General features: G+C 38.5%; 1 protein-coding gene across 8 annotated transcripts in view; it reads left to right on the forward strand.

Moving 5' to 3' along the window:
- The window catches only part of LOC308560148 (uncharacterized protein), a 41,381-nt gene that overhangs the window by 10,840 nt on the left and 5,194 nt on the right, over nucleotides 1-25,347 (forward strand). For 3 of the 8 annotated variants that reach the window (XM_081143819.1, XM_081143820.1, XM_081143821.1), the window contains exons 3-5: nucleotides 18,001-18,424; nucleotides 19,200-19,299; nucleotides 19,658-19,784. In XM_081143819.1, the coding sequence (XP_080999945.1) occupies nucleotides 18,115-18,424; nucleotides 19,200-19,299; nucleotides 19,658-19,667 (420 nt within the window). In that variant the 5' untranslated portion in view covers nucleotides 18,001-18,114 and the 3' untranslated portion in view covers nucleotides 19,668-19,784. Of the gene's footprint in view, nucleotides 1-4,743; nucleotides 5,663-18,000; nucleotides 18,425-19,199; nucleotides 19,300-19,657; nucleotides 19,785-25,347 lie in introns of those variants that run through there. The other 5 variants (XR_013999254.1, XR_013999255.1, XR_013999256.1 and 2 more) reach the window with 4 other exon arrangements.

A 25,347-nucleotide genomic window follows, 5' to 3' on the forward strand; every position in this document is an offset into this window, starting at 1 on the left:
AGTATAACCTTATCTTTACTAGTTACATTTGCAATGACCTTATTTCCAAAAAAAGTTATATTCTGAGATTCTGAGAAGGACATGAATTTGGAGGGACACTATTCAACCCAGTGCATGGAGACTTAGGCATACTTCTGCATGTTAAGTTTCCCAGCCTGGGTAGAGCCAGGATTTAGGTAGAGGGTTCATCAGAGCTTGTCCTAACCACTTCATTATTCTGCTTATGTCCACTGCCCCATCACCTCCTGGCTTCTTTACTCCCTTATCTATGTAATCTTGTTTCCAGTCCCAGATCACGACTGAAACTCTTCGCCCAAAGGTCCTCATCTTGATCATTTAGCTTCTTCCATCACTGGTGAGGACATCTTTCTCTTACCCACTCTGCTCCCTTCATTTTCTGGCAACACTGCCTGAGTCTCACTTACGACACGGGCCACATGCTCCTTCTTGCTTGGCTCCTCTTACTTGTCTTATGCCCTAAATGTGTGTGCTTCCCAACTCATATTCCTCTGTTTTTACCTTCACATTCCCTTTTTTAGAAATTCCCTCATTCTCTTGGATTCAGTTGTAACCTCTGAAACTGAATACCAAATCTATATCAACCTACCTCTCCATGCTGTCCTCTTTCCTAAGCCCCAGTCTCATACCTCCCAACTCGTTTTAGACAAGCTCTACCATCATCTCTAACTTAGCTTGCTCAAGATCAGATATTTTCCTTCCTTGAAAAGGTCTTCTTCACCTTTCCTCTTTGCAAAGACGCTGCCCCAGTCCCAGTTCTCATTGCCTCATGGAAAGATTACTACAGCAATACCCTGGTGAGCTTGCCAGGCTCCAGTCCCTACCCTTCCAATGTCTCTTTCATAACCTTTCCTAATTAATCACCCCAAATGCAGTTTTCATTCTGTCATTTCTCTGCTCAGTGATTCCTTGTGTTCTTCATCTTTAAAACCCTCTGGTTTCTTTTTATTCACCATGTTCACCCAGTATACGTTCCCAAGACTTCCAACTTGCAGCTCTACTCTAGTAAGACTAATAACTTCTCTGCAAAAGTGAGTGTATTCTCAGCCCCATACTTTGGCTTATGTTGTTCACTTAACTGTTTATCCTTTCAAATTCTGTCTCTTCCGTCAGGCCCCAAATCAAATCCCATCTCCCTAAAAAAAGGGATCTCTCACCATTGCAGCTTCATTTCTTTCCAGTGGAGTTGCAAGAAGGGAAGGACAGAAAAGTTGTCTGGAATGCAAGATGTACTCTGTCTTTGTGACCTTTGTTCTTAGCTTCTGTGTTTATCTTTTTTCCACTCCTTCCTCCTAAATCTCAGAACCTTAAAAAATCAGTATACATATTACTCAACACTGTCCTGTTTTATTGCTGTTGCTTTATATTTCTCCCCAACTATTTTACAAGGCAAAGGAGGGAAAATGCCACAACTCATATATTTCCCCTATAATATCTAATATTTATTGAATAATTTTTGCTTGATTTACTTAATTTAATAAAGTTTCACAATAGTTTGAGAGTGTGTTTCTTACAGAAGAATAGGGAAACCAAGTTTCCAAAAACTTAATAAGTTATACAAACTGGTTTTCTAAGCTAAAAATATTTTATCTTAGTTAAACAGAGTCTTCAATATGAATTGTAAAGGTAATTTTCTCAATAATGTGTGGAAAATCAATTATTAACATATTTTAGGGGTGTGATGATCTCTATCTTTTGTCTTCTAGACGTCCTTAGAGGTACACAAACCAATAAAAATTATATTGCTAATACTGAAAAACTTTTATTTAGCAATGTGAAAGTATGTTGTTGTTTTTGCCATAGTCACTAAAACATATCATATAAATTTATGCTAAACCCAAGGCAAATTTCTGAAAACAGAAGTCATTGACATTCAGAAGCCAAAAAACCCTCATGGGCTTCACTCTCACAGTATTAACATTATTGACTATATTACAAATAATAGTGAGGCAAATAAAACTTGATTTCCTTTCCAAATACAACACGAAGGGGTTAGAATTAACTAATTTAAAGAGCTCACCAAATATCAAATCCTATACATTTTCTGACAATGTATTCTCTCAAGTTAGAAAAATATACGTAAAAGTTTGACATTACAGCCTCAAAAGAGCATTGATGATCTGAGGAACTCAACATTTTCAGCACCTTAGAGAGTGAGCAGAGGGCACTGTAAGTTTGTAGCTAACATGCACCCTTAGATTGAGGGAGTAAGTAGAGCAGAGAAGGGCCCCTTTTTATAGGGGAAGCCAAGGAATATACTAATCATGAATAGGATTGGCTGTTTATGGGAGAAAACTTCCCACAAGCCATATTAATTTTTGTATTATTTGGGCCTCTTTAACAGGAACTTGGTTTGACAAAGCAATAAGTTAGGAACTTGATTTGACAAAGAAATAAGTTAGGAGTTAAGCATTACAATGACTGAGAGGTTTCACAGAATTCAAAGGCAGGAATCCAACTGAAGTTCCAGAAGGAAGTGGAACCAGCAGCTAACAGCTGGCAGAATCCAAGAGCTCTCTTGGTCCATATCTGCTCCTCCCCTTTGCATTTCCTTCTGTCTTCTTTCTCTCTGAAGGCCGCCTTTCTTTGGTCTCCAGTCCACAAACTGGGCTATAATTGCAGGCCAAACTTGGCACACTTAACTCTCAAATTCCTTTTTTAAAATCCTCACCTGAGGATATTTTTCCCATTGGTTTTCGAAGAGAAAAAGAAAGAAGGGGGGTGGGCAGAGAGATAAATATTGATGAGAGACCCAATGATTTGTTGCCTCCTGCACTCACCCCTACCGGGGCCCGGGACCTAGCCAGCAACCCAGGTAAGTGCCCTTGATTGTAATTGAACCCAGGACTCTTCAGTCCACAGGCCAAAGCTCTAACTACTGAGCAAACCAGCTAGGGCTCAAACTTTATTTTGAAATTCCTGGGTGAGAGCATACCTGGCCCATTTGGTTCCGATTGCCAGAACTTGAACAATCAATAGTGGCTTGGAGTAGATAATCTGTAAATTTGGCTTCTGTGAGACTGTGGGTATTATTCTTATAACAGGATTCTTAAATATAATTTCAAAATGCTCAGATTTGTGACCTGCCCCAATTTTTATCAGGAGCAAGAGAAGACTAAGCATAAAAAATGAATTTAAAGTAACAGTAGAAGACAAAAACAAATTTTTCCCACCATTACCTCCCTGGGTCATGCTTGTTCAACAGTAATGTTACATTCTGGACATGGGCTTGTAAAATGGGCAATTTCCACAGAAAAGGAGCCGTTATAAATTTGGCAGGTACTACAGAAATAGATATCTACTGTAAGTTCAATTTGGATTTAGCCTGAAATTGAAATTATCTCTTCAGGAAAGGCAGTTACAAATGCCATGAAATATGTTGAAATGAAAGCTAATGTTGTCATATTACATGCAAACCAAAAAAAAATCTCAAAGAGTCTTGAACAAAGAAAATCACATGCAAAATAATATTGGGTCAAAAAATGAATTATACAAATTTTATGATATCAAATATAGATATTAAAAGACCACCCCAAAACGTAAATTTTGTTGATTTGGGGGTTTATGATTATGAGTAATTTTTGTTTCTACTTTAATATTGAAGCTATCATTAATGAAGATTGTTACTTTTATAATTTAAAAAGGTTATCTTTATAAAAAGAAAAAGAATACCCCTGCAGTAGGAATATTTCCATGATAGTGGAAACAATGCTTTGATGAGCTCAGACTATATTACTAATGTATAAATTAAAAATATGGCAGATTGCTGTATTGGACAGGAGCAATGCTGAAGAACATCCAGGTTCCTTTTAGATAATCTTTTGCCAGTTGGGTATCCAATTGTACCAGCACCTTTCATTAAAAAGATTTTTCTTGCCCTCAATGTGCTTTGGTGCCTTTGTTGAAAATTAATTGATTGTGTAAATGTGAGTCTAACTATGGGCTTTCTATTCTGTCCCATTGACATTTGTCAGTCCTTATGCCAGTATCACACTGTCTTGATTAAGGTTGCTTTATTAAATTTTAAATTAGGGTAGTATAAATCTTTCAACTTTGTTCTCCTTTTTAAAATTTACTTGCGTCTTCTAATCCATTAACATGGCATGCATGTCCATTTATTTGGATTTTTCCTTAATTTCTCTCAATAACATTTTGTAATTTTTTAGTGTAGAGAACTTGCATTTTTTATTTAATTTAGTTCGAAATATTTTATGTATTTCTAATTTATTGTATAGATGGATTTTAAAATTTTTATTAGCAAACCAATGATTTTGCTACCACTACATAAAAAATTGATTTTGGAATATATACAGTATATCCTGTAACATTTAAAATCTGCACATTAGTTGTAGTAGCTGCTTATTGGTTCCTTAGAAATTTCTACACAAACATCCTCTTTATTTCATTGTCTTGCCCTGTTCTACTGACTTGGGCCTCCTTTATGTGTCCAGTCTTAGAGGAAAAACAGTCTTTCAACAATGAGCACTGTAAGATTTTCCTAAATGTCCTTTATCAGGTGGAAGGAGTTTCTTTCTATTCCTAGTCTTCTTAAAGTTCTTAAACATAAGAAATGAGTTTTTAATTTTGTCAAGTGCTTTTTATGCGTCTATTAAGAAGATCCTATGGTTTTGTTCCTTTATTCTGTCAATACAATGAGTAATATTTTTTAAAAAGATGAGTAATATTAATTGACTTTTTAAAAAAGAATAGTTTATTGATTTTTAGAGAGAGAAGAAGGGAGAGGAGAGAAACATCAATGTAAGAGCATAACATCGACCCGCTGCCTCCTGCACACCCCCTCCTGGAGACTGAGCCTGAAACTCGGGCCTGTGCCCTGACCAGGATTCAACTGGCAACCTTTTGGTGCACAGGATGGCGCCCAACCAACTGAGCCACACTGGCCAGGGCAGTATTAATCGACTTTCCAACGTGAAACCAACATTGCATTCCTGCAATAAATTCTATTTTGTCGTGGTGTACTATTCTTTTCCATATTGCTGAATTAAGTTTGCTAGTACTTTGTTAGGAAGTTTTTGCATTTATCATTATGAAGATTATTTCTTTGTAATTTTACTCATTAAAAAAATAAAAATTGTATTTAAAAACATTTATTCTTAAAGATATATGCACCCCTATATTCATTGCAGCATTATTTGCAGGGGCAGACATGGAAACAACCGAAGTGTCCCTGTCCTTCGATAGACGATGCGATAAAGATGTGGTGCATATATACGGTGGAATACTATCAGTCCGTAAGAAAAGATGAAACATTGTCATTTGCAACAACTGGGTGGATCTTGAGGATATTATGCTAAGCTAAATAAGTCAGATGGAAAAAGTCAAGAGCCTTATAATTTCACTCGGATGTGGAATATAAAACAGAAAGCAACAAATAAATAAGAAAAACAAAAAAATTTATAGGCACAGACAATTGTTTGGTGGTTACCAGAGGGAGGGAGGTAGAAAAAGAAATAAAGAGGGTCAAATATATGGTATTGGAAGGAGACTTGACTTTGGGTGCACACAATGCAATATACAGATGATAGATTATAGAATTGTACACTTGAAACCTATGTAATCTTATTAACAATGTTACTCCTACTAAATTTAATAAAATTTTTAAAAGTTGTATTTTATTTAGATTAAAACAGATTGTATGAAATTTATTTCTCCCACCCATAATAAAGGCAATCATTTCTAGGTTATTTCTATATAAACAACAAAATTCCTCTCTTTCCCTCCTAGTTCTTATAAATCCAGACAAGATGGTGAATATAGTCATGGAAAAAACAAACAAACAGTCAAATAGATGGTCGGTATCCTTGTCTGACTCTGTTTTGACTACAGAACAGAAGTGCTCAGTGTACACTTGCTAGAAAGCTTATGACTCAGTTAAGGTGCAAATTCAACAAATGAATGTAAATAACAGCCAGATGTGGAACAGCAGTGGATTGCTTTCTGTTCAAACTTCAACTTTCTCTTTACACTCACTTAATGGAGACAATATTACACTGAAATCTCTGTTTGGTAGAGCTCACAGTTTCTTCCACTTTTTGGTAACGTCTTTAACTGCCCATGAGAGATTTTTAACAACATACTAAAACACCTACTAGTCAATGGTTAGACCTGAGCTTTATTGTAATATTTTATAAAATACATTTCTTCTCACACCTCCCTAGCATTTATTTCTTCAAAGAACTGGTAACTAATGCCTAAAAATTAGAACCATGGCAATAATAATGTTATATTCAAAATGACTTAACTAAAATATCCCCAGAGTGCCACCAACAATGCTGTCTTCTGAAAAGAGAGGTCACTTAAGAATGAAAGTTCAAGCAGAGGCCATTTAACAAGTAGATAATCAATGTTTAATGCATTTAATGGAAGGCCCACAGGAACTACTCAGTGATTAAGTGGCATACATAGCTTTTCCTCCAAATATCAAATATGAGGTTAAAACCTATTTTCAAACCTTCTCTTAGGTATTTTCAGTGGTTTCTGAAGTACTTTTATAAAGCTCTGGCTTATGCATATAGCTTGATATATGTATCTACCATTATATTAAGATCGTATTTTCTCTCAGTATTTATGTTAAGCAAAGTTATTTGACCTCTGGTCTTTTAAAATATTTCTTAGTTATGCTTTGAGGTGTTTTCATGCAATTTCATAGCTCTCATCCTCAAACTGCATCAAGGAAGGACATATAGGGTCTTCAACAATGCGTAGACATTAAGAAGTGTGAAGTGAGACAGATGGGGAGCTTTGTATATGTGGATGGAAGCTCTGTTTCTTTTCTTCTGTGTCTGGCTGATCTTCTGACAATGAGGGCTGGCTGAGTGTGCTGGGATTGGATAAGTCACTTTGGTACCTGTCGGCTTTGAGTATGAGCTGTTCTATGACTGAGTCTACCAAAGATAAGCATTTAAGAACCATGAGGTGCTAGTCTAAGACAGGATCTTTAAGATACTGAATAATGTGCTTCACCTTTGGAACAGTAAGTATTTCTTTAGAGTAATTCTCAACAGATCCTAGATTATATTGCTGAGCCCTGAGGAATTTCCCAGGAAATTTCACTTAAATATTAAGTTTTGTGTCAAATCCATGGCTTTTCTTAAATAAAAATGATTGTGCTAAGAATAATCTCAAAGAACTGTATTATAAGTACTAGTTCTACAAATCATAGAGTTAGGACAAAGGACCTAAATAGACACTTCTCCAAAGAGGACATACAGATGGCTAAGAGACATGCAAAAATACTCAACGTCACTAATCATCAGAGAGATGCAACTTAAAACCACAATGAGGTATCACTTCACAGCTGTCAGAATGGCTCCATCAACAAATCAACAAATGATATGTAATGGCGAGGGTGTGGAGAGAGGGGAACCCTAGTACACTGCTGGTGGGAATGCAGACTCCTCAAAAGATGATAAATTGACCTGCCATTTGACCCAGTGATCCCACTTCTAGGACTATATCCTAAGGAGCCCGAAACACCAATGACAAAGAACTTACGCGCCCCTGTGTTCGTAGCAGCACAATTTACCATAGCTAAGATCTGGAAACAGCCCAAGTGCCCATCAGTAGCTGAGTGGATAAAAAAGCTGTGGAACATTTACACCATGGAGTACTATGCAGCTGTAAGAAAGAAGGCCCTTTTATCCTTTGGCACAGCATGGAGGAAACTAGAAAGTATTATGCTCAGTGAAATAAGCCAGGCAGAGAAAGACAAATACCACATGATCTCACTTATATGTAGAATATAATAAACAAAATAAACTGATGAACAAAATGAATCCAGAGACATAAACGCATGGAACAAACTGAGGGATCTCAGAGGGAAGGCAGGGAGTGGGGAGTAGGTGGGGAGAGATTAATCAAATAACTTATATGTTTATAAGCATAACCCATGGACACCGACATTGATATGGGGAACGCCTGGGGGTGGGATGGATGCGGAGTAGAGGGCACCAATGGGGATAAAAAGGGGACATCTGTAATATTTTCAATAATAAAGATAAAGCAACTTAAAAAAAAGTTTTGTGTCAAATCCATGGCTTTTCTTAAATAAAAATGATTATGCTAAGAATAATCTCAAAGAACTGTATTATAAGTACTAGTTCTACAAATCATAGAGCTCTCAAATTCTCTGACAATAATGTTTTCTTAGCTAATCAGCCATTTCACCTTCCAAGTCAGCTTCCCAGCATTTCTTCAACCGCACTGGCTTCTGTCCAGGTCTTGCAAGAACATGAAGATAGTCAGATTGGGTTGCACTGTCTTCCATGTTCAGTTGGGGTCTGTGGAAAAGTTTGAGGTTGTAGCCTACCAGCCAGCCAGCCTGCTCTCCCCTTCCCTCTCCCAAAACCTGCCTGTCTGTTGGTAGCGGGGAAAGGAAATCAAACTAGGTGACCAAATTGACATAACTAGTGCTTTAATTTTCTTCCTCTAAATGTCCTTGTTAGATTTAGTATCAGGTCCTGCTGGTCTCATAAAACACAATGAGAAGCGTTTCCTCCTCTTTTGTTTGTGTAAGTATCTGTGTAAATTGATCTTTTCTTACCTAAATGAGTCCACCAGTGAAATCAGCTGACCCTGATGTTGTACGTGAGCAAAGGTTTTTTACAACAAATCCAGTTTCTTTAATAGATATAGGACTAATAAATGTTCTATTTTATCTTGTGTCCATTTTTGGTAAGTTGCATTTTTCAGGAAATGTGTCCACTTATGTAAATTGTTGAATTTATTAGTAGAAAGTTGTTCATAATATCTATAGGATCTGTAGTACATTTACACTTTTTTCCCCCTGATATTGGTAATTTTTCTCAACTTTTTCTTGATTAGTCTAGCTAGAGTTTGTCAATTTTGTTATCCTTTACAAAAAAACCTTTGTATGTGTCAATTTTTTTCTATCATTTATCTGCTTTCTATTTCACTGATTTTTCCTGTTTATTATTTTCTTCCTATAGTCACTTTGGATTTACTTGGCTCTTCTTTCTTTAAGTCTTACTATAGAACCTTAAGTGATTGCTTTTATTACTTTATTCTTTCCTTATCTAGGCATTTATAAGCTATAAATTTCCCTCTAAGCACTGTGTTAGCTGTGTCTCACAAATTTTGATATGCTGTATTTTCATTATAATTTGAAGTATTTTCTCATGTATCTTGTGATTTTTTTCTTTGACCCATGGAGTATTGTGTTTGTTTAATTTCTAAATATTTGGGTTTTACCCCCCTACATATCTTATTGTTATTGGTTTCTAGTTTATTCCCATGGTCAGAAAAACATAGTTTATTTTTTCAATCATTTAAAATGTATTAAGACTTGTTTTATGGTCCAGCAAATGTTTATCTTGGTGAACTTGCTATGTGCACTTGAAAAGAATGTTTATTCTGAAATTGTTGGGTACAATGGTCTGTAAATATCAATTAGATAAAGGAAGTTGATAATGTTATTTAGATCTTTTGTCTCCCCCCCCCCCCCCCCCCGATTAATTGCTAAGAGAAAAATCCAATTATCATTGTGGATTTGTATTTTTCTCTTTTTAGTTTTATGTTACTTTCTCATCTAGTGTATTTTGAACCTCTTTTATTAGGCACATACCATATGTGCCTATGTGTGATTCTTATATCTTTTTGTGTATTTATCTTTTTATTGTTCCAATAAGTCTCAGCTTATCTCTGGTAATACTCTTTGTCTTGAAATCTATTATATCTCCTGTTACTATAGCCACTTCAACCTTCTTAGGCTTATTGTTTGCATGATATATTTTACTATTATTTACTTTCAACTCATCTGTATTTTTATATTTAAAGGTTATCTCTCGTGGAGAGACCATGTTGAGTCTTACTCTTTTATCAATTCTGTGAATTTCTGACTTTTAATTGGATTGTTTAGTCTATTTACATTTCATCCAGTTATAGATATAATTGGGTTTAGACCAAGTGTTTTACTAGCTATTTTCAGTTGGTCCCATCTGTTTATTGTGTTTGTTCTTTGATTTTTCTGTTCCTACTTTCTTAATTTTTAAAAAATTTAATTTAATCTTTCTGAGAATTCCCTTTTAATGGGTTTTGGGTTTTTTGTTATATCATTTTGCATTGTTTCAAGTGGTTGCTCTAGGGATCACAATATGCATCCTTAATTTTTCACAGTCTATTTAAACTTAATATTGGATCATTTCATATAAAGTATGATAGCCTTTCAAATTTTATACATATATATATATATCCTTTGTCTTTTAGTTGTCATGTATGTTTCATCTAAAAAATGTTATAAATCCCATAATGAAATGTTATAATTTTTGCTTTAAACAGTCAAAAAAAAGTCAAGAGGAAGACAGTGATCTTTTATACTTAGCCACACATTTATCATTTTTGATATTCCATTCTCTTCTGAATATTTGAGTGTCCCCACTAGCACCAATTCTTCTCACTTAAAGATTTCTTTTGCTTTTTTTGGTACTGAATGTCTGCTGATAAAAATCCTTTTTGTTTTCATCTATCCGAAAATGTCTTTATTTTGTCTTCATTCTTAAAGGTTATTTTCACTGCATTGAGTTGATTTCCCACCCCCAGCATTTTACAGATGTCATTCCATCATCTTCTGGTTTCCATTGTTTCTGACAAGAAATCATTGTTAACCCTTATCATTCCACTGCATGTAATAGATTAATATGTGATTAATCTGTTGGAATGCTTTCAAGAGTTTCTTTTAAATGATGGTTTTCAGAAGTTTGACTGCCATGTGTCCAGATATAGTTTTCTTTCTTCGTTTTTTTTCTCCTTGGAATTCAGTTGGTCATGCCAGATGAGTAAATTTATACTTTTCACCAAATTTGGGGAACTTATCACAATTATTTTCTCAAACTTTTTCTCTCTCTCTCTTCTCTTATTCTGAGACTACAAGTACACATATGTTAGACCTTTCCTTGGTACTTTCATAGCTCATTGAAAGTCTTCATTTTTTTCCAATCTTTTGGGTTTTTTTAGTTTAGATACATTTATTGATCTATCTTCAAACTTACTCTTTTCTCATTTCAGTCTGCTGTTAAAGTCACTTTGCAAATTTTGAATTTCAAATGCTGTATTTTCCATTTTTAGAATTTTTATTCAATTCTCTCTTTTTTTGGTTTCAATATCTCCTAAGACTTTCTATTTCTTCATTCATTACAAGCATGTTTTCCTCTAAATTCTTGAAATGGTTGTAATAGCTGTTTTAAAATCTTTACCTGCTAATTCTAATATTTGTGTCATCTCAAGTTTATGTTAGGGTAGAAATAGAATAGTGGTGTTAGAGGTAGAAATAGAATAGTGAAGACTAGCTGTAGTTATAAGAAATATTAATCATGCTCTGTTAACTGTTATTGTTCTGTTCTGATTAGAGAAAGCACATTCTAAGCTGGTTGAGTTGTATGCCCGGGGACATGGGAGAAAATCTTAGAATGCTGTCCATTCTCCTTTTCTGAGAACTGCCTATCATCGTGGAAAGATTAACAACCCTGTTCCGGAAACAAAAGAGTCCCCGAGGCACCTGCCCTTTGAGACCCCCTAGCCTGCAATGCCTGTAACATGTTAGCATTATACCTTGCCTATTTCTCCATGCTTGTAATTCCTACTTTCCCATGTAATCTTTGTCCTTCTACCCAATATAAGGAGCTGGCTTATGGGGGGTGGAAGAGCAGCTTTTATGTGAGAAGATCTTGTTGCTCTCCCATACTGCCGACATTATTGAAATAGATGCTCATATATGATTCAATCCTGTCTCTGCTTAATTGGCCCGGATCCATTGTTGTTTGGTTTCAGTTAGTCTCCACATATTCCCTTTTGTCTCAAATTTAGATCACATTTTCCTGTTTCTTTATAAGTCTTATAATTTTGAATGTCTTAGACAGTGTGAATGATACATTGCAGAGACACTGAACTGTATCTCTCTGAAGAGTCTGTTTTCATTGTTTGTTTGTTTTTAAGTAGGCAGCTAATTTGACTTCAACTCATGCTAACCCTGTTTCCCCTGCAGTGGAAGAACCAGTTTAGTTCTTTTAGACTTAATTGGCCTATTTGGAATCTACCCCATGCATATGTAGTTCAGGGATCAGCCCAAGATTTTTGGCCAAATTTATATATAGAATCCCTCTCTCTCCTCACCTTCCAACTGTGTGGTATCCCCAAACTCTGTCCTATGGCTCTCCAAGCTAGTAGGACTATAGATTTCAATTAGAATTTCAGCTACCCAGCAAGCTGCAAGGAGAGCCTAGCCTCAAACAGAATACTGTATCAAAACAGGAAAATTACCCAGTCCATTTACTTCTTTTAAATGTATATTAACTTCCAATTTCTTTTAGTTCCTCTAGAGTGCCTTCAGATTATTGTATTTTACATTTTAAATAAAGTTTATAGTTATTATCTGAGAGTAGGTTGACCTGATAGAAGTGATTTCTTACTAAAAACCTACTTATATTAACTTTATATTCACTAAGAAATCAGTTTATTAATTAGTTTCCCCAGTACCTCCATGTAGCAGTTGTCTGGTATCTGTGGTAAGTAGATTTTCCCCTACTTTACCACTATAAAATATTTTATTTATCCATTGATTGACTTACTTGTTTACTCCCCACATATTTACTGAGGACCTGCTATGCTCTAGGTATTGAATATATAAAACTGAATAAAATATAGTCTCCATCCTCACAGAGCTCAGAATCTAATATTACACTGTGTATTACAGTAGTTACTAGCACGCATACAGAATACTTCCATCATCTGAAAGTTCAAATGGACTGTGTTGGTGTAGTGGAAGAGAAAGGTAAGAAAATTCATGACTAAAATATAGTATTGTAAAGTGTCAGAACAGAGTTACATATAGGTATGGCAACTGAACAGAAGTGATACTACTTAATTGGTAATACAAAAATCAAAGGGAGAGTTGATTTTTAAGCTGAATTTTTAATGATTAGAAAGATTTGATCAGTCATCCTAGGAAGTATTAATAGCATATCAATAAGCTATAAAGACTTGAAAGAGATTAGGGAACTATACAAAAACTCTTAGTTTAGGTGTTTGGATGAATAGGGATCATAGATAGAGCATATTTATCATAAAAGGAGCATATTTAACTGAAAGTAATGAGTTTGGTTAAAGCCATCAAACTTGATATGCTTATTGGACACTCAAGGAAGTTTGTTATATAGTTCCTAAGCTTAGAGAAGGGAGATTTGAGGTGGAAACTCATATTTGATGGCATGATACATTTGAGTTGTTAAATTTGTTAGCATGCTTGAGATGCCCTAGAAAGTGTAGTGGATAAAATGAAAGGAACTAACACATCTTGATTATTTAATAGGTGTCAGACATTCTGTTGCGCACCTTACATGTGTTTGGGAAGAAATACAGTTACAATTGTACTTTGGTATTGGAGAGACCTGGATTTGAATTCTTGCAGTACCACTTTACTAAGTGGGCTACCTTGAGCAAGTTACTTAATTTCTTTAAACTTCAGTTTTCAAAGAGTGTAATAGACTTCATGGGTTTGGTGAGAATTAAATAAAAAATAAATAAGAGTACTTAGCACATGTTAAGCTCCCAATAAGTGTGATCTATTATTATTGTTGTTATTGTTATTATTACTATTATCACCATTATTATCATCTTATTTAGCCTTCATAATAACTTTATGAAGTAGCTTTATTGTCATCATATATCTAAAATTATTATGACTTGCCTGAGGTTTCTGGTTGACAAGTGAATCACCCATAACCAGAATTCAGGTGGTCTGATTTCTTTCCAGGGTTCTTTTCACAAAACTGTTATTAGTCGTTTCTCACAGGAATTAGAAACATTTACTTAGTTAATTATACTCAAAAGAGGAGATATATTTTTTCTTTCCTTTTTTTTTTTTTGTAAGAAAAGGAAGAGCAACTCCAGACATGACTGAAGCAATTGCATAATCAAATTTCAATTCATGAAACCTCTCCCTTTGCCAAGGTCGTTAGCGGTATTGAAATAGTATTTGTCTGTCAACAGATTGGATCACCCACTGCTTTTAGACAACTGGAAAATATAAACCTCAGGAGTGAGCATATCAACCAGAACTACAAAAATGTCCTTCTCCATTAAGTTTTGGGCAGGCAACCTATAGTTACTTTTAAATATCTAGCTAAAACTGAAGGTCTATATATAAATATAGAGGTAGTAATTTGTACCACCCACCAATTTCGAAGGTTCCATAATGATTAAAAGAGTTTCAAGTCTTTGTGAAGAGGTAAGAACATAATGATTTATTAGCATTCCAACTGCTGCCTTCCTTTCCCTTTCATGCCTTGACAGTTCTCATCATAACTCCTTTAGCTGGTGATTTAGTACGAGTAGTAAGTGGATCTGAGCTTTAAAATTGCACTGCTTCTTCATTTAAAACTTCAGGCTATTTGTTCCAAGGATATTTTATTTATTTAACAAAAATTTATTGGTACCTCGTTACATACCAGATATTGTTTGGAACCGAGGACCCCAAAATGAAGAGACATAGACTCATCCCTGAATTTAGAGTTCGTAGTCTAGTGAACATAGTCTACAGAGAAATAATTGCGGTAAGTTTTGTAAGGGAGGGCTGTTCAAGTTGCACATGGAGGCAGTCTTCAAAGAAAAGGCTAAATTTCAGGGTGGTATTAGAAGTATGTAAATTTTTGAAGCTCATTAAACTAAACACTTACGATTTATGCATTTCGATGTAGGTAAATATTACCTTAAAAAGCTAAGGAGATATTGAGCTCTAGTTAGTAGGATTGCTTTATACAGAGGTACGTGTCGAGGAGTCTGAGAAGCCCTTCTGTGTATTCTAGGCTTGTATATATGATAATTAAGGAATGAGGGTCGGGTGGCCCACTGTTGAGAAAGGAGTTCGATATAGAAATGGGTAAAATGGGAATTACCTGGTGGTGTTTTACTGCAATAGAATATCAACATGAAACCATGCTTTTTAATAGATATAAAAGTGACAATGACATATGTGTGTATATACGTGCATGTGTATATATCTATAAATAATTGTACATATACATATTACATAAAATAAATACATATATGTGGGTGCCTATGTAGACATACATAGATGCATACACATACATATATACACATTTTTTCGCTCTGTCCACTAAGAGGGCCTAGAAGCAATAAAACACTAGTAGCAATAAGCACGTGTAGCATCAAGATCTTGGTTTTTAAATATCATTTTCCATTTAAAAAAAAGTGAACTTCTTGAGAAAATAACTAATTACAGGGATGCAGCAGGGAAAGTCAAGATAAGCCTGGAGCATCTTCTCACCCTGGGAAGTAAGAAAGTACTCAGACACTCATGGGGACACACAGAAAGGATGGAAGCCAGTTTAAAGGGGTTTCTGTTGGCCACATCCAGCATTTGAGCGTCAAAATAAATGATGGTGATGAATTATAGCCCATTAAATAAAACAATATCTATGAATCAATACTGATATAAATAAATAAATAAATAAATAAATAAATAAATAAATAAATAAATAAATAGTAAATAAAATAATTGAGAAATATGAGAATTCCCTTCCTTAAAGGACAATGTCAATACATAAAAGTAGTCTCAATGGCAGATTTAGAAAATCATCAATGGATGCTAAAAGTGTTAACTGAAAAACTTGATGAGAGACTGAATATTTGCATACTCTCAATATCCACTCACAAATAATTTATGAATTACAAAGTAGAAAATAGTGTGTATATATACACACATATATATGAAAATAGCATATATATATGCATATATGTGCATATATGTATACGTATGTACTATGTATATGTCCTAATTATTCTGTTTCCCTGGAGGAAATACAGAAAACAAATATTAAAGACATTTTGTACCTTTTTACCACCCTTACTCAGTTTGCCCACCCCCACGCCCTGCCTCTGGCAACTATCACTGTGTTCTCTATAGCTGTGAGCTGGGTTGTTTTGTGTGTGTGTGTGTGTGTATGTTTTAAGATTCCACATTTTCTTTATCTATTCATTCATCAGTGGACACTTAGGTTTTTTCCATGTCTTAGGTATTGTATATAATGCTGCAATGAACATAGGGGTGCATGTGTCTTTTTGAATTAGTGTTTTTTATTTCTTTGGGTAAATACCCAGAGTGAAATTGCTGGATCATATGGTAGTTCTATTTTCATTTTTTTGAGGAACATCCATACTTTTTCCATAGTGGCTGCACAAATTTACAGTCCCACCAGCAATGCAAAAGAGATCACCATTCTGCACATCCTCACAAATACTTGTTATTTCTTGTCTTTGTGATAATAGCCAATCTGACAGGTATGAGGTGACATCTCACTGTGGCTTTGATTTGCATTTCTGTGATGATTAGGACTATTGAGCACCTTTTCATATGTCTATTGACCATTTGTATGTATTCTTTGGAAAAATGCCTATCCAGATCCCCTGCTCATTTTAAAAGTTAGATAGTTTGGGAATTTTTGTTATTGAGTTTGTAAGAGTAATTTATATATATCTGAATATTAACCCCTTATCAGATATATGATTTGCAAATATTCTCTCCCGTTTGGTAGGTTTCCTTAACATTTTTGCTAATGGTTTTCTTTGCCGTGAAAAAGCTTTTTAATTTGATGTAGTCCCACTTGCTTGCTTTTGCTTTAGTTGTCTTTGCTTTCGGTGTCAGATCCATAAAAACCTCTCTAAGACTGATCACAAGGAGCTTATTGCTTATGTTTTCTTCTAGGAGATTTATAAGGTCTTACATTCAAATGTTTATTCTATTTTGAGTTAAGTTTTGTGTATGGTGTAGGTTGGTGGTCCAGTTTTATTCTTTTGCATGTGGCTGTCCAGTTTTCCCAACACCGTTTGTTGAAGAGACTGCCCTTTCTCATTGTATATTCTTGCCTCCTTTGTCATAAATTAATCAACCATTCATGCATGGATTTATTTCTGGGCAGTCTATTCTGTTCCATTGTTCTGGGTCAGTTTTTATGCTAATATACTGTTTCAGTTACTATAGCTTTGTAGTGTGATGCCTCCAGCTTTGTTCTTTTTCAATATTGCTTTAGCTATTGCAAGTTCTTTCTTGAAGGGAGATCTGAGTAGTACCTCTCCACGACTACCACACCTCCCCTTTGGAAAAAATTCATTCTCTGTTTACCAAGAAGCTGGTGTGTGTGTGTGTGTGTGCGAGAGAGAGAGAGAGAGACAGAGAGAGAGAGAGAGAGAGACAGAGACAGAGAGACAGAGACAGAGAGACAGAGACAGAGAGACAGAGAGAAGAGAGATTTCATTAACGAGGAAACCAGCATGATGACAATGATAGTTCAAAGAAGGAGAGGAAAATTGTTTTATCTAGTTAGTGGACAAAAAAGATGCTGACATAAGATTTTAAATTAAATTGAAACGAATTGATGCCTTATAAAACAACAAAACCATCTCTATAAGATTTATATACTCTACTAGACAGAAATACATGGCAACATATAGATCTTTTACAAGTTAACATTAACTTTACGGAGTTTGGCCTTAGTAGTAAGTAATCAAAGTTACCTTCCCTTAAAACAGTGGTTCTCAACTGGGGGAAAATTTCCTCTCCCCCTCCCCACCCCTGACATATTTGACAATGGCCGGAGACATTTTTGGTTATCACAACTGAGGAGAGGAAGGGATGCCAGTGACATCTGATGGGTAGAGGCCAGTGATAGTACTAAACAGGTCAGCTGCCACAAGAAATAATTACCTGGCCAAAAATATCGATAGTGCCGAGACTGAGGACATGTACAGGTCACACATCTGATGGCTTATCAGACAATGCTCTAGCATGATGCTGAAAGGATATACGAAGCAAATGTTTAATGTCTCTCAACCTCATCCTCTTAATTGTAAAACTGGGGCAATGATAGTAGCAACCTCATATAATTTGGGGGAGAATGAAATAAAACAATTTGAGTGATTGTGTTTTTACAGATATGGCCACACAAGTATCTATCCCATCCCAAGTAGGGGTTATGTTCCCTCGCCTTGAACCTGGGTGGACCTCTAGCTGCCTCTCGCAACAGGACGCAGTGGAGCTAACGCGGCATGACCTCCCGGGCTAGGCCATGGGAAGCACTACAGCTTCCACGTGGCTCTCTTCTTTGGGACCACAGCGTGGCAGCCCTGAGAAGAAGTCTGGTTATGCTGGAAAATCACACAGAGAGCACACAGAGACAGGGAGAGGTGCCAGATGTGCTACCAGCTCTTCCAGTCTTACCAGCCCCACCTCCAGACGGGAGCGAGCGAGGCTTTGAGACGCTCCAGCCACCACCTGATGCACCCTCCCGAGGCGCCTCCACTCACGACCACCCCACTCAGCTGCGCTCAAATTCCTGGCTCGCAGAAACCCTGGGAGGTAAGAAACGATGATTATTTTAAGCCACTACGTTTGGGGATGATTTGTTCCACAGCGATAGACAAGCAAAAGAAAAAATACCCACCCAATCCTTTTCACGATGCCTGGCTCATAACAAAAGCATAATTGGTCACTGTTTTTCTGTAGGCTTGATATTTTGTAGTTTTGGTATTTTCGATGAGCATTTAATTAGTAATCCGCACTTGATTCTAGTTTTACTGTTTCCGTGCACTAGAGGGCTCTCTATCCACGGACAGAGGACTTTAACATGCAAGTGCAATTTCCTAACCCAGGCATCAGGTGGAGCCAGTCCCTAATTTTTCACTGTCTTTCCGAGGTGAGCTGGGAAAAAAGGCTTCAGAATCAATACGCAAGCATGCCTAAGGAAGGCGTGTGACACAGTGATCAGGAAAGACACTCTAAAATAAAGAAATCTTATTTTGACAAGTGATACTGCCCCCAGATGTGCAGACCAGAGACAAGAACCACACTCCCCCACCCCTTTTTTCTCTTTTAAATGTAGCAGAGCAGGTTATATTTTCTTTAATCCCCAAAAGAAAAGATCTCCAAGCCTATGGTTTCTAAACAACGCTGTGCCTACCCTTCGCCATACCTAGGAACATGACAAAAGCAGTCTCTATGTTGTATGTAGCTTCTGGTGGCCAGAGATTAATTCTGAATACTGTTTTACAGGCTCCCAAATAACATTTGCACCACCGCTCTAACTTACAAATTTTTGTTTCTTTTTTTCTAATGCTTCATTTTGTATATACAGGATTTGATAGCCTAGTGACTGTGAAAAGGGCCGTGATTATGATTGCAGGAAATCTGAGAACCAGATCCCTTAAAAACGAATGGCCTGAACGAAGTACAGCGTAAGTCTCCCCCTTCCCCAAGAAATTCAAAGCAGACTTCACCCATCATCACTCACAGTAACCTGAGAAGGCTGGCAACCTGCACTTACGATGACGATGACGGTCTGCCAGTCCCTGTGACTCTTGAAGGCTGTCCCATCCCCGAGATGGCTCAAATACAGCTGGGGCTTTAATGGAGCAGCGGTCTTGAAAATAAAGGAGGTTTTGTGGTTAGCTTATCTGATTAGAGCATTACACTAAGAGGTCAGGATTTTGCAGCCTGGTGGAGTATAAATCAGAGGGGGCGGGAGGGGGAGGGAGGGGGAACTCTGAAAGGCTGATGCTCTAAGAGGATCCTGTTGCTATGACTCTGTCCCAGCTCCAGCTGACCTGCCATCTTGTTGATCAACCATAATGAGAACTGAGGGAGAAACGAGTATTTGATCAACGCAAGCCCTGTCTCATGCTGGGGTTGACGACAGAATCAAACCAGAGACAAATGTACGGTAAGTCCGTAGAATTATGTTTCTACCCGACACGTGTCTATAAAGGCTGAGACTGATTTTCAGGTATAACTTACGGCCATGTGTCATCATTCTGTGCTCACAAGATGTGCATGTCACATACTTTTCCTGTAGTAGACTAGGAAGAGCAAATGCTGTCCTCTTCGGCTTCACCACAAATTGTAGACTAAGAGCACATCCAATCCCTACAGCTGGTTCTGGAAGTTCCCAGGGGGTTCCATGCACGTGCTACTAAGTAAGAAGCCCTCCTCTTAGCCTTCTTGGCTCCCCCAAACTGCCTTGTAGATTTGAAGTAGCAATGGTAACATGCTCGCTGCAGTCTTTAGAGGCTTCTTGGCTGGATCCCCAGGTCACCGATTGTGACAACGGGAATTCAGGTCACCGCTGTGACAGCCCCTACCACGTCCCACCAGCGGCTGCTACTTCATCCCGTGCTCTCAGTAGCCTGTCAGTAGTGTGACCGGACTATGCTGAGAGGTAGGGAAACATCCTGTGTCCCTACAGCTGTTGTCCTCCATTCAAAGATGACCTTCGAGGGCTCATCTTCTAAGGGCTTTTCCTCGAATCTATCCAGTGGTCTGAGCAGCCAATCACACCTTCCAGCCTCTCCAAAAATGATGAAAGACCATACTCTGTGGCCCAAATCTGCACATCTCTCCCTGGGGTGACTTTCTTCTGGGCCATTCCCTCCTCAGGCAAATAAAATCCCGCCCTGAGCCCACCCTGTTGATACGCTTGGACACGCTGGACTTTACAATGGGCGAGAACACTTTGGCTCCTTGGCTTCCTAGGTGAAGGGCTCTGAATAACTACCTTTTTGTGCAGTACTTTAAATCGTAAGTGGATTAAGGCAGGATTTAGAATCTTTAGGCAGGGTAGCACTTTTCAAATGGGTACGTTTCCAAAGGATGGAGTCAGTGGATGGAGTTTTCCAGCATGATGGCCCCTCTGGGGAGGAGGCAGTTCACTGAGACTGGGAAGGGAGGGGCAAAGCAGTAGCTGAACTACAAGGCCAGCAAGTTTAGGTCTCTGTCCCTTTCTGTAATAAGGCAGCATATTTTACAGTCTTCCCCTCCCACCTGCAAGTGTTAGAATGCCCCCTGGAGCAGGCCAGCCCTCTCTCTTTCTGCACCTCTAGACTTCCCCTCAGATCCCTGAGCTGTGCCCTGTTTCTGTAATTTTGTCAGGAGCGGACTTGTGATATTATTCACCAGACATGAGTGTGTTGGGTTTTTATTTTTGTTTTTGTTTTGTTTTGTTTTGTTTTGTTTGTTTGTTTTGATATAACAGGGGGTGCTAATGAACTGGATCAGAAGTGACACTGACACTGACCACCCAGATGCCAATAGCTCCCTCAAGGCCACTGCAATCATCTCCTCGCCCAGCTGCTTTCTCACATTCTTTCCCTTTTCGGTGTAAAGCCCAAATCAAACTTGGCTTCACTGGGGCTTGGCGAAGCTGGGCATGTGTGTATCGCTTCCTCATTAGACCTGCCCTCTAGCTGTTTCAAACTGTAATGCTGTAGGAAGACTGGTTCTGGTAGATATAGGTATATTTTGTATTTACCCCCTGCTGCTTGAAAGTTCAAATGCTGATAGCAGCAGAAGGAAAAGCTAAACATGGCAGCCCTTTCTAGAAGAACCTGTTGTCTGTAGTTAGTGTAGTTATAAAGAGATACCAGGGTAGGATGTCTGGACTATACGTGAATGCTGACCAAAGTAACTGTTATAAACAGACAACTTAAGTGAATTTGCTTTCAGCCAGGGAACCTGTTTGTTTCATGTGCTATCCCAAGAGCAACCATCTCCATGTCTTTATAAACCAGTATCATGATCAGCAAAGCATCACACCCACTCCAGCACCCCAACCTCTCTGCCTGCTAGTAACAGAAGCATTTTAATAATCACCATCCAGAGAGGAGGCTCTTTTCTTGGTTGCTTAATCAGGAGATCCAGCAGTTGGAATCTCAGGCAGGAATTATGCAAGATAGGACAGCAGAGGTACTTGGAGATGGTGTGGCCACAATGTCCCTCAGATTATTCTGGGCGGGCCACTTTCAAGTTCCCTGTACTCTGTACTGGCCTGTTCCCAGTTTTACTTCACAATTTGGAGGAAAAGTCTGAGGCCCAAATCGCATACCCAGACAATCTGTCCCCAAACCTGGGGCCCACTGATGCCCACAATAGCAGGCTTAGCTCACAGTGGTTCCCAGACCAACCTTTGTGTTGTTTAAGCAACTTTAAACCTCAAATCTACAAATCTAGTGTGTAACTCAGGATTTGGTGAGTGAGGGATGTCCCAGATTCCTAGCTACTGTCTTACATCCTTAAATGCCCTTACTACAAATGTGGCCTGGAATGGAGTGTCCCGGAGCTTTCCACCGAGATTCTACACTTACAATAATACCTGTTGTCCTTCCTTGGGTGTTTATGGCCTGAGCACTCCTTTTTGCCTCATCTCAGTCCTTGAGGGGGGTACTTTTACCATCTTTATCCAGATGAGGATTCTGGAGCCCAAGAAAGATGACATAGCTTCCCCAAGTGAGTGTTAAGCTGGCCCTGGAAGATGAGCATCTGGAAATTACAGTGTATGGGCTATGATTCCACCTCGGGGCTTATACCTATAGCCATAGTCTGGGCTTTGGCTTTGACACCTGTTCTGACCTTCTACCTGGTGATGTATCGAATCCCACCTCTTACCAGTTTCCTTTTTGGGGACTTAATTGGCCTGGTGGCCCCAGGCAGTACCCAGTGCACCAGGTTCATCTTGCTTGGCCTTCAATACATTGTTCACTGGGATTTCCTATTGCAATTTCCCCTCCTCCAGGGACACTTGCCTGTTTATGGTGGGCCCCCAACATCAACTGGGAACCTTTAACTACTGGAAGAGGACCTTGGACACAGTGGAGAGCAGTCTCATAATGTTCCTTGTTTTCTTCCTGAAACCTCTGTTGATAGCGACCTTGCCTTTACGTGTGTCACCCTCTCATCCTGAGCAAAACTGGGGCTAGGCCCCCAACCTGAGAAATCACAACCATAACACATGTATCCAAAGACCTAGTCTGGGCATCAATGGTCTTGGAAGCTATGTTTCCAAATAAAATATGACAGAATTGGCAGGAGTTAGACTGTAATAACTGAAGGGGGAAGGTGAAAGTTCATTCTTGCTGTTTAAATGTGCAACTTGCAGAGATGCAAATGAAGCAATGAGGTCAGGGCCATATAACATGCTTGCTTAAGGCCACTGTTTTGGCTACTACCAGGGTAACGAAGATGGAGAAGAGGCTCTAAAGTGGGAGATATTATAGAGGTAAAGTCGATAGATGTTAGCATCTAATTGGGCATAAGGAATAAGGTTTCAGTATCTGCACTTCTCTCATTCATCGAAGTCCAAACTGTGGTGTTATTTAGAATCCCCTCCCATTACTCAATCATCATAAACATAATAAATATACGAAAATAAATTTATTGAACTGAATAAAATTAACATGCAAAATGCTACATAGATGTTGAGTGGTGGACCTGGATCTGGATTCATATCCAGGGCCATTGGCTCCAAGGCTCTCCCCGCAGCTTGCTGTCCACCCACCAATCCCCGAATAATGCAGATACAGAAGCCAGGGCGAGGGGCTCTGCTAGGAGGGGAGGCCAATCAATGTGTTAAGTGCTGCAGCAAGTTGGAGTTGAAAATGACAAAGGGACATTAAACTTGGGAGTTAAGAAAAAGGTGAGCTCAGAAGTCCGAATGCAAGGACGTCATGGGTTAGGACAATAGGGAAGGAAGGTGAGAGCGTGAAGGTGTGAAGATAAACTACTCTTTAGCTTCTTGGAAAGAAAGAGGTGAGATATACTGGGAGTACTTAGTGAGGTTCCTGCTGGCTGTATTTTCTACTTTTGTGAAATCTTAGATGACCTAGAACACCCAACATCCTTTCAAAGGAAGTCTTGGTCATCAGTAGCCTACCTTAGAGCCATGTGGTCTCCTTGGCAGGTTGATAGGACCAGCAATAGACAACCGACAGGAGTCATCCATCACTAGGCTAAACAATGACCAATGGGTGGCCGGCCACAAGAGCTCTGTCCCACAGAGGCATGTGTGCTGACTGCCCATTTGCCGGTCCACGCATTCTTCATGTCAAGTTAGAAGCAAAGAGGCCAGAGACTCAAGTAGCAGCGGGAACAGTAGAGGTAGAGACAGAAAGGGCAGATCACGTTGTCACCCAAAGTCACTTGAACAGTGGCTATCTTCCCTAAAGAAACAAAATGACAAGAACCTTGAAGCTTCATAGTATCTTGGACAATGTTTCATTCTCTACAAAGCTTTGTTGGGAGTGGCTGAACTCCTGTCTTCCTTGCTTTCCCCTGTATCCTTACGAGAAAATAGAACAATTTAACAAATCACTTAAAAGAACCCAGGCACAATTCCATTTCTTACAATCTGAAAGAACATAACCAACACATGAAGGCAGAGAAAGTGGGGCATCCTTACAAAAAGTAATTCTAGAAAATTCTCTTGGTGCCAGGTCCTTAAGAGTCTCTAACGGGCACAGGCTCAATGGCCCCATCATTAGGAAAAGTACGGAAAATTCAGGTTTACCCACCTACTGTCTAATATAGTGTCTCCTGCCCTACAGAGTAGCTTTAACAGTTAAAGTCTTAAATGACCTGAGACTACGGACAACCTAAAAGGACCTCAGCTCCTTGCAGTCTTTTATTAAAATAGCCAGCTGACTCCCTCCACATTAGAATTGGGAAGGTAAGTCAGTGAAAAGTCAGTACTTGAGAGAAAAATCAGAGAACTCTAGAACCGAAAGGTACCTTGCAGACTGTTATGGGCTAAATGGTGTCTCCCCAAATTTATTTGTTAACGTCCTAATGCCCAGTACTTCAGAAGATGACAGTATTTGGAGATAGAACCTTTAAAGAGATGATTAAGGTAAAATGAAGTCATGTGGGTTAGCCCTAATCCAATATGACTGGTGTCCTAAGAAGAAGAGATTAAGATACAGAGGCACAGAGTGAGGACCACGTGAGGACACAGGGAAAAGACGGCCACCTGTAAGCCAAGGAGGTGGGCTTCAGGAGAAACCAACCCTGCCGGCACCTTGACCTTAGACTCCTAGCCTCCAGACCGTGAGAATATAAATTTCTGTTGCTTAAGCCCCCCAGTCTCTGATACTTTGCTGTGGCAGCCCTGGAAAACCAGCTAGTGGAACTCTTTTGCTTTTCTCCTGAGGGATGCAAGGTCCAATGTCACACAGCTTGCCTGCATCATGGCTGGTTCCAGGCCCCGGGGGGCCTCCGTCTTGGCCCAGAAGCCTTCGTACCCACCCCACCCCAAAATCTGACTTGCGTGGAATTCCAGAAGAGACAGGGAAGGATAGTAAAAGAGCAGTGACGCAGAGTTGGAGTCTAGTCCCTCATGTGAAGGGAATGGCTGGAAAAGTGATCCGCTGATTTAATAGCACCTTATGAAGTCCTGTGATGCTAGCACTACCTTATTAATGACTTTCTGCTGTTTTGCATTTGTAATCCCAAGCCCAGCT

The sequence above is a fragment of the Miniopterus schreibersii genome, assembly GCF_964146895.1.
Source record: "Miniopterus schreibersii genome assembly, chromosome: 8".
NCBI classification, from domain to species: domain Eukaryota; kingdom Metazoa; phylum Chordata; class Mammalia; order Chiroptera; family Miniopteridae; genus Miniopterus; species Miniopterus schreibersii.